This window comes from Prionailurus bengalensis, chromosome A3, assembly GCF_016509475.1.
Source record: "Prionailurus bengalensis isolate Pbe53 chromosome A3, Fcat_Pben_1.1_paternal_pri, whole genome shotgun sequence".
NCBI classification, from domain to species: Eukaryota; Metazoa; Chordata; class Mammalia; order Carnivora; family Felidae; genus Prionailurus; species Prionailurus bengalensis.
This window is the reverse complement of record NC_057354.1, coordinates 79,624,150-79,635,346: the sequence shown is the minus strand read 5'-3', so window position 1 is coordinate 79,635,346 and position 11,197 is coordinate 79,624,150. Positions and strand designations below refer to the sequence as shown.

The 11,197-nt window shown below is 42.9% G+C and overlaps 1 protein-coding gene across 9 annotated transcripts in view; it reads left to right on the top strand.

The window, feature by feature from the left end:
• The first annotated feature begins 880 nt into the window (after positions 1-880).
• USP34 (ubiquitin specific peptidase 34) overlaps positions 881-11,197 on the top strand; it is a 251,154-nt gene continuing 240,837 nt past the window's right edge. For 6 of the 9 annotated variants that reach the window (XM_043603461.1, XM_043603463.1, XM_043603462.1 and 3 more), the window contains exon 1: positions 936-1,492. In XM_043603461.1, the coding sequence (XP_043459396.1) occupies positions 1,450-1,492 (43 nt within the window). In that variant the 5' untranslated portion in view covers positions 936-1,449. Of the gene's footprint in view, positions 1,493-11,197 lie in introns of all 9 variants that reach the window. The other 3 variants (XM_043603460.1, XM_043603458.1, XM_043603466.1) reach the window with 2 other exon arrangements.

Sequence of the window (11,197 nt, the reverse complement as noted above, 5' to 3'; positions counted from 1 at the left end):
ACACAGTTATAAGATTAGGTACACGCCCTTTCGGTCTCTTCAGTCACATCTCTATAAAACGCACTGGGTATGGAAATCAGCGAGGACGTATTAAGGGCTGGTGTGAGGAAAATTTTCCTAATGCTAACTAGTTAACACTACCAACTTGAGCGGAGTGTCCCCTTTCCTTCCGGTTCTTCATTCTCCGTTTCCCATCTTAATACCCTGGCGATCTGCTCTTCGCAGAGAGGAATGTGCTATTTCAGGTGAAGAGTTGTAGAGTGGCAGGCAATTGGTGCGGGGCCCTCTCGCGTACAAGGGAGGCGATGCCATGTGAACGCTCCTCACTCCGCCATTTCTAGTCACGTCAAGGTGTCTTACTGCTCGAGGACGGATGAGCCTTACAGAATCGAGGGTAGCGATCGACACGCATGCAGGTTACACCGCCCCTGGGCTGTTCCATTCTCACAAAGCCCCGCGGGGAGAGGGCCGTGTGCCCCAACTTGGGCTGCGGCGTCGCTTCCGCCCGGCTTCTCCGTGAACCCCCTGCCTCCCCCACCCCCCAAAAACCTGAGCGCTGGGAGGGAGGAATCGGCATCAAACCCCCCCCCCCCCCCCCCGCTTCGTGGGCCCGGAGGAAAAATGGCGAAGCGCAAGGGCGGGGAACAGGGCGGCGCGAGTGACCCGGCGCTCGCCGGGACCTCGCAGCCCGCGGAGTGGGCCGCTGTGGGCGACGCCGCGCAACAGCGAGCCGCTCGGTGCCTCCGCCATCTTCCCCTACTCACTCGGACTCCCCCCGCGGCCGCGCTGGCTTCGTGTTTCCCTTCCGGCCGCTGACAGAGATCCGGGCTGGGCGGGGTGGGCGAACGCGCCGAGGGGGTGGACCGAGGGCGGGGAGGCCAGACGGAAGAGGAAAGGGAGGGCGGCGAGCCGGCCGCGGCGGGGTGTGGAGCGTGCGGCGTGTGTGCGGAGGGAGAGGTGGGAGGGCGGGAGGCGAAGCGAGGGAAGGAGGCGGAGGAATGAGAGCGCGAGGCGTTTCTCGTCGGCTCCTTCGCTCGGGCGGAAAGAGCCGAGCGCAGCCCGAACGCTCTATTAAAATGGCGGCGGCGTCAGCGGTGGCCGCGGCGTCTGGTCGGTGAAGTGACTCTGCTGCTTCTCTCCCCACCCGCCCCCTCCCTCCCTCTCCCCTCCCCCCGTCCTTCCCCCCCTTCCCCGCCGCCGGCGCCTCCGCGCCCCTCCGGCCTGCGCACCTCCCCTCGCCCCCCTCCTCTCCCCCGCCCGCTCCGGGGACCGCCGGCCCCCTCCCCCATACTCCTGCTCTCCGCCCCGTCCCCGCCGCCGCCCGCCCTCGTCGCCTCCCCGCCCCGCCGGCCGGCCGGCCCCCTCCTCCGCCTCTCTCCCCTCCCCCCCGCCGGTCGGGATCAGTCACTGCGATCCGAAGCGGGGGAGGGGGGGGGCGGCGGCCGAACGATGTGCGAGAACTGCGCAGACCTGGTGGAGGTGTTAAATGAAAGTAAGTAGCCGCGGCGGCGGCCTGTGGGGGTGCACGGTTTGGGGGCCCCGCGCAGCTCCCCGGGCTGCCGCGGCCTGCGGGAGGCGACGGCCGAGCCAGGCGGCGTGCCGGCCTAGCGCCCCGGGAAGGTGCGCGGTGGCGCGGCCGCCGCGGCGCCTCGGGCCCAACCCGGCCCGGTTACCTGGGCGCTCGAGAGGGGGCCGCCCCAGAGCTTTGGCCAGGCAGGGCCTGAGCGGTCTCACCTCTCGGAAAGTTTCCTCATTACAGGTGTCAATTAACGAAGGCACTAATGAGCCTTCGCCTCCCTCGCCCTGCCGGGAAGGTGAGGGGAGGTGGGGTCCGAGGACGAAGCTTTCCTCCGCAGTCCGAACCTTTCGGCCCTCCGGCCGCCCTCTTTAAATTTCAGCGTGCTGCCGAGGCCTCTCTTACCTGCTAATTTTCATTAAACTCCCTGGGAGGAGGTTGGTGGTTTTCCTCTCCCTTGGGGGTGTGTGGGTGTATGAAACCCTTCTACCGGCCCTGAAATAGCTGAAAATGAACTGTAATAGTCATGATTGGAACCTTCATACCTATTTTGTAAAAAATTAATGATGGTTCTTCTTCGTGTACCGTTCGTCATTTTAATGGTAAATTTTATTATATTAAGGAGAGCACTGTACTACAGATACCATCCCGGGATAGTCATGGCCTGTCTCCTGGAATGAAAGGCCTATTCCTTATACTTTTGATTGTTAAAGAGCGTACCCTGATCTTTTCTAGCCAGATTCTTATATTTATTTTATTTCCGACCCTTGTAAGATAGTATTTGAGGCTAAAGAAACAAGCTGTATTGCAGATTAACTACTTCTGGGCCCAAAGGCCTAGTTGGACGAGGTGCATTAGATAAGATTAATTTACAAAAACTTGATTGTTGAGAAAATGCTCATGTAAAGAACTGCTTATGTGGGTTTTGGATTTCTGTTCTGATATTTCCGAAGATTTCCAAACTACCTCTTTTCTAATACTATTCTTTAAAACAATGGTTTTAAAAAATGTTTTTGTTTGAATTTTACTTTATTTATGTGCTTGAATTTCACTTTATTAACCAAATGCAATAAGAAAAGTGTTAGAGTTCTAGTTTACTTTCAACTGGGCATTTATTTTCTGACAGGTGGAAGCAGGTTTTGCACATACTCAAACTGTACTTTCCAATATTTGTGTTACTGTAAATTTTCCTAGAATTTTAAGGTTGTTTTGAGATACTTTTGGTGCAGGTGATTTATGATATGATGATTACATAAGTCTTTAGTACTTATTTCAGTAAACTGTATTTTTTTTTTTTTTTTTTTAAATTTTTTTTTTCAACGTTTATTTATTTTTGGGACAGAGAGAGACAGAGCATGAACGGGGGAGGGGCAGAGAGAGAGGGAGACACAGAATCGGAAACAGGCTCCAGGCTCTGAGCCATCAGCCCAGAGCCTGACGCGGGGCTCGAACTCACAGACCGCGAGATTGTGACCTGGCTGAAGTCGGACGCTTAACCGTCTGCGCCACCCAGGCGCCCCAGTAAACTGTATTTTATATCCCAAACATAAGTTGTGTGGTTATTGTTATAGTAAATTGGGAAGAGCATTATCTTTGCTGTCTAGTAAAAGAAATAAGTGCTTTTAATAATGTTTTGGTGTTTTAAAAGTTAACTAGGAAAACCAACTTTAAACATAGTATCTAAAGAAACTAAAGTCTGTTAATCTTTATTACGTTGTGAAAAGAGGCATCATGATAGTTGTTATTGAAAATTATTTGGGAAACCCCTAGAACTTTGCTTAGGAGCACTCAAAAATGCGATGGATTTATGGAAACTTAGAAATGTAGAGGATCTTGAAGTAGAATTTAACTTTTATTGCCTTTAGGTATATACAGTTAGTAGAACCAGGTTTGTATAAGCCAGTGGTCTCTAAAAATACTTAAGACGACTTCTTAATATTTCCTCTATTTATTTTTTTTATTGTAGAGAGAAAGAAAGTGCCCACACATGTGGGTGTGGGGGCGAGGGACAGGGAGAGAGCGAGAGAATCCCAAGCCACTCAACGCGGGCTCAATCTCCTGACCCTGGGGTTATAACTGGAGCTGAAATCAGGTTGGCCACTCAGCCAACTGAGCCACCCAGGAGCCCCTCTTAATATTTCCTTAAAAGCTCAGTTTAAAAATTTGCCTCCTGAATACTAATCTCACAATGAAGCTTCCTTTTTTTATTTTTTTAAAATTATTTCAGCAATTTTATTTGTAGGTTATACCAAACTATTACAAGTTGCTTTTTTTCCCTTGTAGTTTTAAAATTGTTTTCATTTTTCTTTTGTGTTGCATCCCAAACATAAGATGTTTAAATTTCTTAAGAACAGAGGGTATTACTTTATCTCATTATAGTAATAACATTTATCCATGACTGGATAGGAACATGATGGTTGGACCTTGATGAAACTTGTTGAATTGAAGTAGGTTATATGTCTTTCTTGTAATCTTGCTCACAATAATTATTAAGTCTGTCCTTTTATTCCCCTAGAGGTTGTGCAGAGATGAGCATCAATTCATCTTTGATTAGATATTCAGAACTAAAGTCCCCAAATAATGTGCTCAGAATTCATCTCTCAGTATATCTCCCCATAAGAGTTTAACCATGACAAGAAAGAAAATGATGTATGTGATGTGTTTCAAGTTGATTTTGAAAAAGAATTATTTAAAAGATACTAAAAACCTATTTCTTGTCAGATTTAAAAATACTGATGAAACTGAAAAGTCTGCCTGGACATATCAGTGTAATATAAAAATTTAGTGTTTTAAATGAAAGGGTTGATAAAATGTGGATTGTATTGTTTTGTATCTTGATGTGCAGAGAGATTTTAATAATGGTAGGGACTTCATATGAAATGTTTACTTAAAAATCTGGCAGAATGTAATTTAGCTAAAATAAAAATTGGTAACAAAAGGTTGTAAATAGTTTCCTTTTGTCATCAGTTTTTGATGAGAAAATTAACATTACCATTTATATCTCTTGTGCTGGGAATCTGAAGTTGTAAACTCTCCCCATGGAAACATACAGGTACACAGACACAATTTTTCATGCACTGTGAGGACTAATTGAAACCTGTCCATGGAACCAGGCTAAGAACCCCATAATAAGGATCCTCACATCCCCTTTTATTTTACTTTTTTATACATTTTTTTTTTTTAACGTTTATTTTTGAGATAGAGACAGAGCATGAACAGGGGAGGGTCAGAGACAGAGGGAGACACAGAATCTGAAACAGGCTCCAGGCTCTGAGCTGTCAGCACAGAGCCCGACGCGGGGCTCGAACACACGGACTGTGAGATCATGACCTGAGCTGAAGTCGGGCGCTTAACCGACTGAGCCACCCAGGCACCCCTCTCACATCCCCTTTTAAAATACGATCTTGATAGATATCCTAAAACTTAAAATGACATTTCAAAATAATGTTTGGCTTTAATGTTAGAATAAGAATCCCAGCACTAGTGCTTTGTTTTTAAAAAGACATTTTCAAGGCTTGGGATGTATTAATTTGGCTACTATCAGTTTGTGGGTTCACATTCAGTTTAGGAAATAATTTTCAGTTTTTAATCCTGTGCTTGTTTGGCTGAATTTGTATATTTGCTGCTTTTCTAGATTTTTTGTAAACCACTTTAACTCCAGAGCATTTCTGGATGTTGATGAGAAGTTGGAGGCCTGAATTTACGTGTTGGACCATCATCATAGCTAGTTCACTAGTAAATTGAGGTCATTATTTGCCTTGGTAAGGTAAATTTCTTTGAGAGAAGAGTGAGAATGGCTTAAAAATTTTTTCTTAATGTTTATTTATTTTTGAGAGAGAGAGAGCAAGCAAGCAGGGATGGGGCAGAGAGAGAGGGAGATACATAATCTGAAGCAGGCTCCAGGCTCTGAGCTGTCAGCACAGAGCCTGATGTGGGGCTTGAACTCATGAACCGTGAGATCATGACCTGAACAGAAATTGGACTCTGAGCCACCCAGGCGCCCCGAAAATGGTTTTAAATATAGATGTTATTCTGTGTGTATGTTTAGTAAATTACAGTTTACCAAATGTAGCAGTTAAATAGACAATTTATTTGCCCCCCTCCTTAGCCTTGGAGATAGGCAGGAGCAAGCATTGGTACCTAAATTTTAGAAGCAAAGAAATTGAATCTCTGAAAGGCTAAGTGGTTTGCCAGATAAAGGTCACCTGTTACTTGCTTAGTTAGTAGCCCTATCTAAGCTTGAACTCAAGATACTGTGATAACAGTATTTGCAGAATAATTCTGTTTGTATTATTTTTAAAGCAGAATACTTTATTGAGCAGTTTGTGTTGAGTACTTTATCAATTCTTTGAGGTAGGTACTCACTCTATCACCCCTTTCAGATAAGAGAACCTAGATTTAGAGTTTACATAATTTTCTCAGAGTCACATGACTGTATTTGGTGGAGCCAGGATTTGAACAGGACTTAATCTCAGGTCAGGCTAAAAAAACCCACGTTCTTAAGAGTTATGCTATGCTGTGGAAACTTTGTGATGATCTTTTTGAATGGAAGACATTATTATGTTTAACTGACAATAAAAAATTAGTGTACATTTATGTATTTTAACAATTTCAGGCATGATGTTACTGTAGTTGTGGTAAGATTTTAAAAGTGGTGGTCCTGGGGTGCCTGGGTGGCTCAGTCGGTTGAGCCTCCGACTTCGGCTCAGGTCATGATCTCAAGCTTGTGAGTTTGAGTCTTGCGTTGGGCTCTGTGCTCACAGCACGTAGCCTGGAGCCTGCTTCGGATTCTGTGTCTCCCTCTCTCTCTGCTCTTTCCCCACTTGCATTCTGTCTCCGTCTCTCTCAAAAATAAACATTAAAAAAAAAAAAGGTGGTGGTCCTTATGTAGCTGAATGGAATCTAAATGTTGTCTGTCAGCAGGGAGCCCTTTAGTAAACCATACATTTCTAGAGTTTTTTTTTATATCATAAGTATATGAGTGCTAAATAGTTAAATCATTAGTAACATAATATTTTTTGGTTGACCTAGTAATTCTAAAATTTGAACTGATTCTTAAAATTGGAAATCGGATTTTGCTACAGTATGAAGTCCCAGATTAAGAATTTTTATTTGATGATCTAGCTAAGTCTATATCCTCTTAAACCAATTAATGTTTGAAGTAGTGTTCGTGATTTTAATTCACATATTTTTCTAATATAACTTAGAAACCATAAAGCACTACAAACGTGCAGGATGTTACGTAGGTTTTCTGCATTGTCAATGATAACTGTTAATAATTAGCTTTAGCACTCTTCGTGAAACATGTTAATGTTACTTGTATGTTTAATGATAGTACCTGTATATCTGATTTCAAAGTATTTGTAATGTGTTGTGTATTATTAAGAATTTTTATATTTTCAGAAAGAGAAAGAAACTTTCCAATCATAGCTTGACCAAGATGTGACATAATCTAGCTAAATGGGTTGGCCTACCTTCTTCTCTCTTTAATTTTTTTGTAATTATGAAGGTTGCATATTCTCATTGTAGACATACTGAAAACTGTAAATCTCATCATCCAGTGATGATTCCTGTTGATGATCACCTTGAAATACTTTTGGTACACATTTATTTTTGGTATACATTTTTAAAATGTTTATTTATTTGTATTGAGAGCAAGCAAGGGAGGTGCAGAGACAGGGAGAGAGAGAGCATATCCCAAGCAGGATCTGTGCCGTCTGCACAGAGCCCAGTGCAGGGCTCAAACCCCTGAACTGTGAGATCATGATGAGCTGAAACCAAGAGTCAGACGCTTACCTGACTGAGCCACCCAGGTGCCTCTACACATTTACGTTTAAAAAAAAATTTTCTTTTTAAAGTTTATTTTTGAGACAATGTGAGAGAGTGCAAGCAGTGGAGGGGCAGATGGAGGGAGACACAGAATCTGAAGTGGGCTCCAGGCTCCGAGCTGTCAACCCAGAGCCTGACGCGGGGCTCGAACTCACAAACTGTGAGATCATGACCTGATCCGAAGTCGGATGCTTAACCAACTGAGCCACTCAGGTGCCCCTACGCATTTACATTTTTTTTTTTTCAAAATCTTTTTTAAAATGTTTTTATTTATTTTTGAAGGAGAGAGAGACTGAGCGTGAGCAGGGGAGGAGCAGAGAGAGAGGGAGACATAGAATTTGAAGCAGGCTCCAGGCTTTGAGCCATCGGCCCAGAGCCCGACGCGGGGCTCGAACTCCTGAACTGGGAGATCATGACCTGAGACAAAGTCCGACGCTTAGCCGACTGAGCCACCCAGGCGCCCCCGCATTTACATTTTTAAGAATGAGATAAATGTAGTTCAATATGTAGCTTGTTTCACCTAATGTTTTATTTGATTGTTTCCTTTATTAACTCTTTTGAAAATACATTTTTTGTCTGTATGGTATTTCATTTTGTATTAGATTTAACTTCTCATTCTTATATGTTTTCAGTTCTTTTATATTATAAAGCTGCAAATGAACATCCTGTACATAAATTTTTAATAACATTTTTTTAGATAGATTGCAGAAGTGATCACTGTCAAAAATATAAGCATACTTTTGTTTATATTGTCTATTTGCCTTTTCAGAAAGGATGTATTGATTGCCACTCTTCAGTATGGGCACTTGTACTGAATATTATCCTTGAAAAATTGTTATTTTTGGCAAAAATTGTAATAGCCAAATACTAGTAAGTTTAAACACTAATGGATGCCTGGGTGGCTTAGTCAGTTGAGCGTCTGACTTTAGCTCAGGTCATGACCTCGTGGGTTCGAGCCCTGCGTGGGCGTGGGGCTCCGTGCTGACAACTCAGAGCCTGGAGCCTGCTTCAGATTCTGTGTCTCCCTCTCTCTCTCTCTCTGCCCCTCTCCCTCTCATTCTCTCTCCCTCTTCCCCCGCTCTCCCCCCCCCCGCCTCCCTCCCTCTCCCTCCCTCTGTCTCCCTCTGTCTCACACACACAAATGAACATTAAAAAAATTTTTTTTTCAAAAATAAAATTATAGAAAAACATTTTTATTGGCTATTTGCATTTTTTAATACATTGCCTGTGTTTTCTCATTTTTCAGGTTTTAATATTTTGTGTTATTACCTGATAACGAGTTTGGTCACTTATTAACAATAGCAACCCTTGGTCATGTTCACCACATATATTTTTTTCCAGCCCCCCCCCTTTATTTATTTATTCACTTAACTTATTTTTGATATAGTGAGAGTGGGGGTGGGGCAAGGAGAGAGAATCCCAGGCAGGCTCTGTGTTGTCATTGCAGAGCCCAACGTGGGGCTTGATCTCACAAACCATGACATCATGACTTGAGCCAGAATACAAGAGTCAGATGCTTAACTGACTGAACCACCTAGGCACCCCCCCGCCCTTTTTAAAAGTAATCTCTACACCCAGTGTGGGGCTTGAACTCATGACCCTGAGATCAAGAGTTGGATGCTCTACTGACTGAGCCAGCCAGGTACTCCTTTGCTGCTTTTTTGTGTGCTTTTTCATTTTTGTGTTTTTAATTACAGATCTTTAAAAAATGTTTTATGTTACAGCTTCTTCTGCAGAGTTGCCTAAAATAATATATGATTATCACATTACCTGCTTAAACTGTTCTAGATCTTCATTGCTTGAAGAAACTAACTTCTTAGCGTGACATATATCATGCATGGCACAATTTGGCCGAAACTCCTCTTCCTAGCTTCACTTCTCACTTTTTTGGTGAGGCCTACTTTTTTTTTTTTTTTTTTAAATGTATATTTATTTTGAGAGAGAGGGAGAGACAGAATCCCAAGCAGGCTCTGACTGTCAGTGCAGAGTTCATTGCAGGGCTCGATCCTAGAAGTGGTGAGATCATGACCTGAGATCAAGAGTTGGACACTTACCTGACTGAGCCACCCAGGTGCCACTTGGTGAGGCATTGAACCTTTCCCAGCCTCTCTTAAAATGACTTATATCCTTTAGTTTAGATTAAGAACTTAGGTAATAGTCCCTCTTCCTTTTTTTTTTCTTTTTTTATTAAGTTTACTTATCTTGAGAGAGAGCACGCGTGCGCATGTGCACAAGTAGGGAAGGAACAGAGAGAGAAGGGGGTAGAGAGAGAAAGCCCCAAGCAGCCTCCGTACGGTCAGCACAGAGCCCAAGACAGGGTTCGAACTCATGAAATGAATTCTGAGATCATGACCTGAGCGGAAATCAAGAGTGGGATGCTTCACTGACTAAGCTACCCAGGCACCCCTTTTTCTTTCTTTCTTTTTTTTTTAAATGAGAATTTCATTTTAATTTTTTTTTTAATTTACATCCAAATTAGCGTATAGTGCAACAATGATTTCAGGAATAGATTCCTTAGTGCCCCTTACCCATTTAGCCAGTCCCCCCTCCCACAACCTCTCTAGTAACCCTCAGTTTGTTCTCCATATTTATGAGTCTCTTCTGTTTTGTCCCCCTCCTGTTTTTGTATTTTTGTTTCCCTTCCCTTATGTTCATCTGTTTTGTCTCTTAAAGTCCTCATATGAGTGAAGTCATATGATTTTTGTCTTTTTCTAATTTCACTTAGCATAATCCCCTCCAGTTCCATCCACGTAGTTGCAAATGGCAAGATTTCATTCTTTTTGATTGCCAAGTAATACTTCATTGTGTGTGTGTGTGTGTGTGTGTGTGTGTATATATATATATATACCACATCTTCTTTATCCATTCATCCATCGATGGACATTTGGGCTCTTTACATACTTTGGCTATTGTTGATAGTGCTACTATAAACATGGGGGTGCATGTGTCCCTTCAAAACAGCACACCTGTATCCCTTGGATAAATGCCTAGTAGTGCAATTGCTGGGTCGTAGGGTAGTTCTCTTTTTAGTTTTTTGAGGAACCTCCATACTGTTTTCCAGAGTGGCTGCACCAGCTTGCATTTCCAGCCCCCCTTTTTTTTAAAATTAACAACAGCTTTCCTTCCTGAATGATGAACTCCTTATAGTCAGGGCCCATGTTTTCTTCTTTTCCGAGTCCCTCCTATAGTGCCTTGTACAGACTAGGTGCTTAGTAAACATTTCAGTTCATGCAGGGTTTTTGTAGAAGAAGAATGTGATTGCCTAGTTAAATCAGTATTCTTAGGCCTATAGTCAGTAGTGATTTATTTATTTTTTAAACTAAGCTCTACACTTTTCATGGGGCTTGAAATTACAGCCCCAAGATCAAGAGTTGCATGCTTCACTGACTTGAGCCAGCCAGGTGTCCCTAGTCAGTAGTGATTTAGATATGAGAGTTTCTGGCTGAAGTATGCTGTAGGTGAGGATTATTATCATATATACTGCTTTAAATTATCTTTTTTGTGAATTACTAGGTATATGCTTATAAAAAATATCTACCCTAAGCAACTGTTTTCTAAATTAATATGCATTGCAGAAAGGCAGAAATTAGTTGTTTTTATGTAGGTGGTGAGATTTGTGACTGTGGCATGAAATTTAAATTACTTTTATTTAGGAGTTTATATATGAGGAAAACATTGGGCTTTTTATCTTTCATGTGATTAACACCTGTTAATGATATTTTCCTCTCAAATTCCATAGAAATTAAAAACTATCTCCAAAGGTGTTAGTTGAGAATTAATGTAGTATAAACCGGGCATCTTCTTGCACTTCCCTTACTGTGGTTGAAGACTGGGTATTCTTCCTATCCTGGC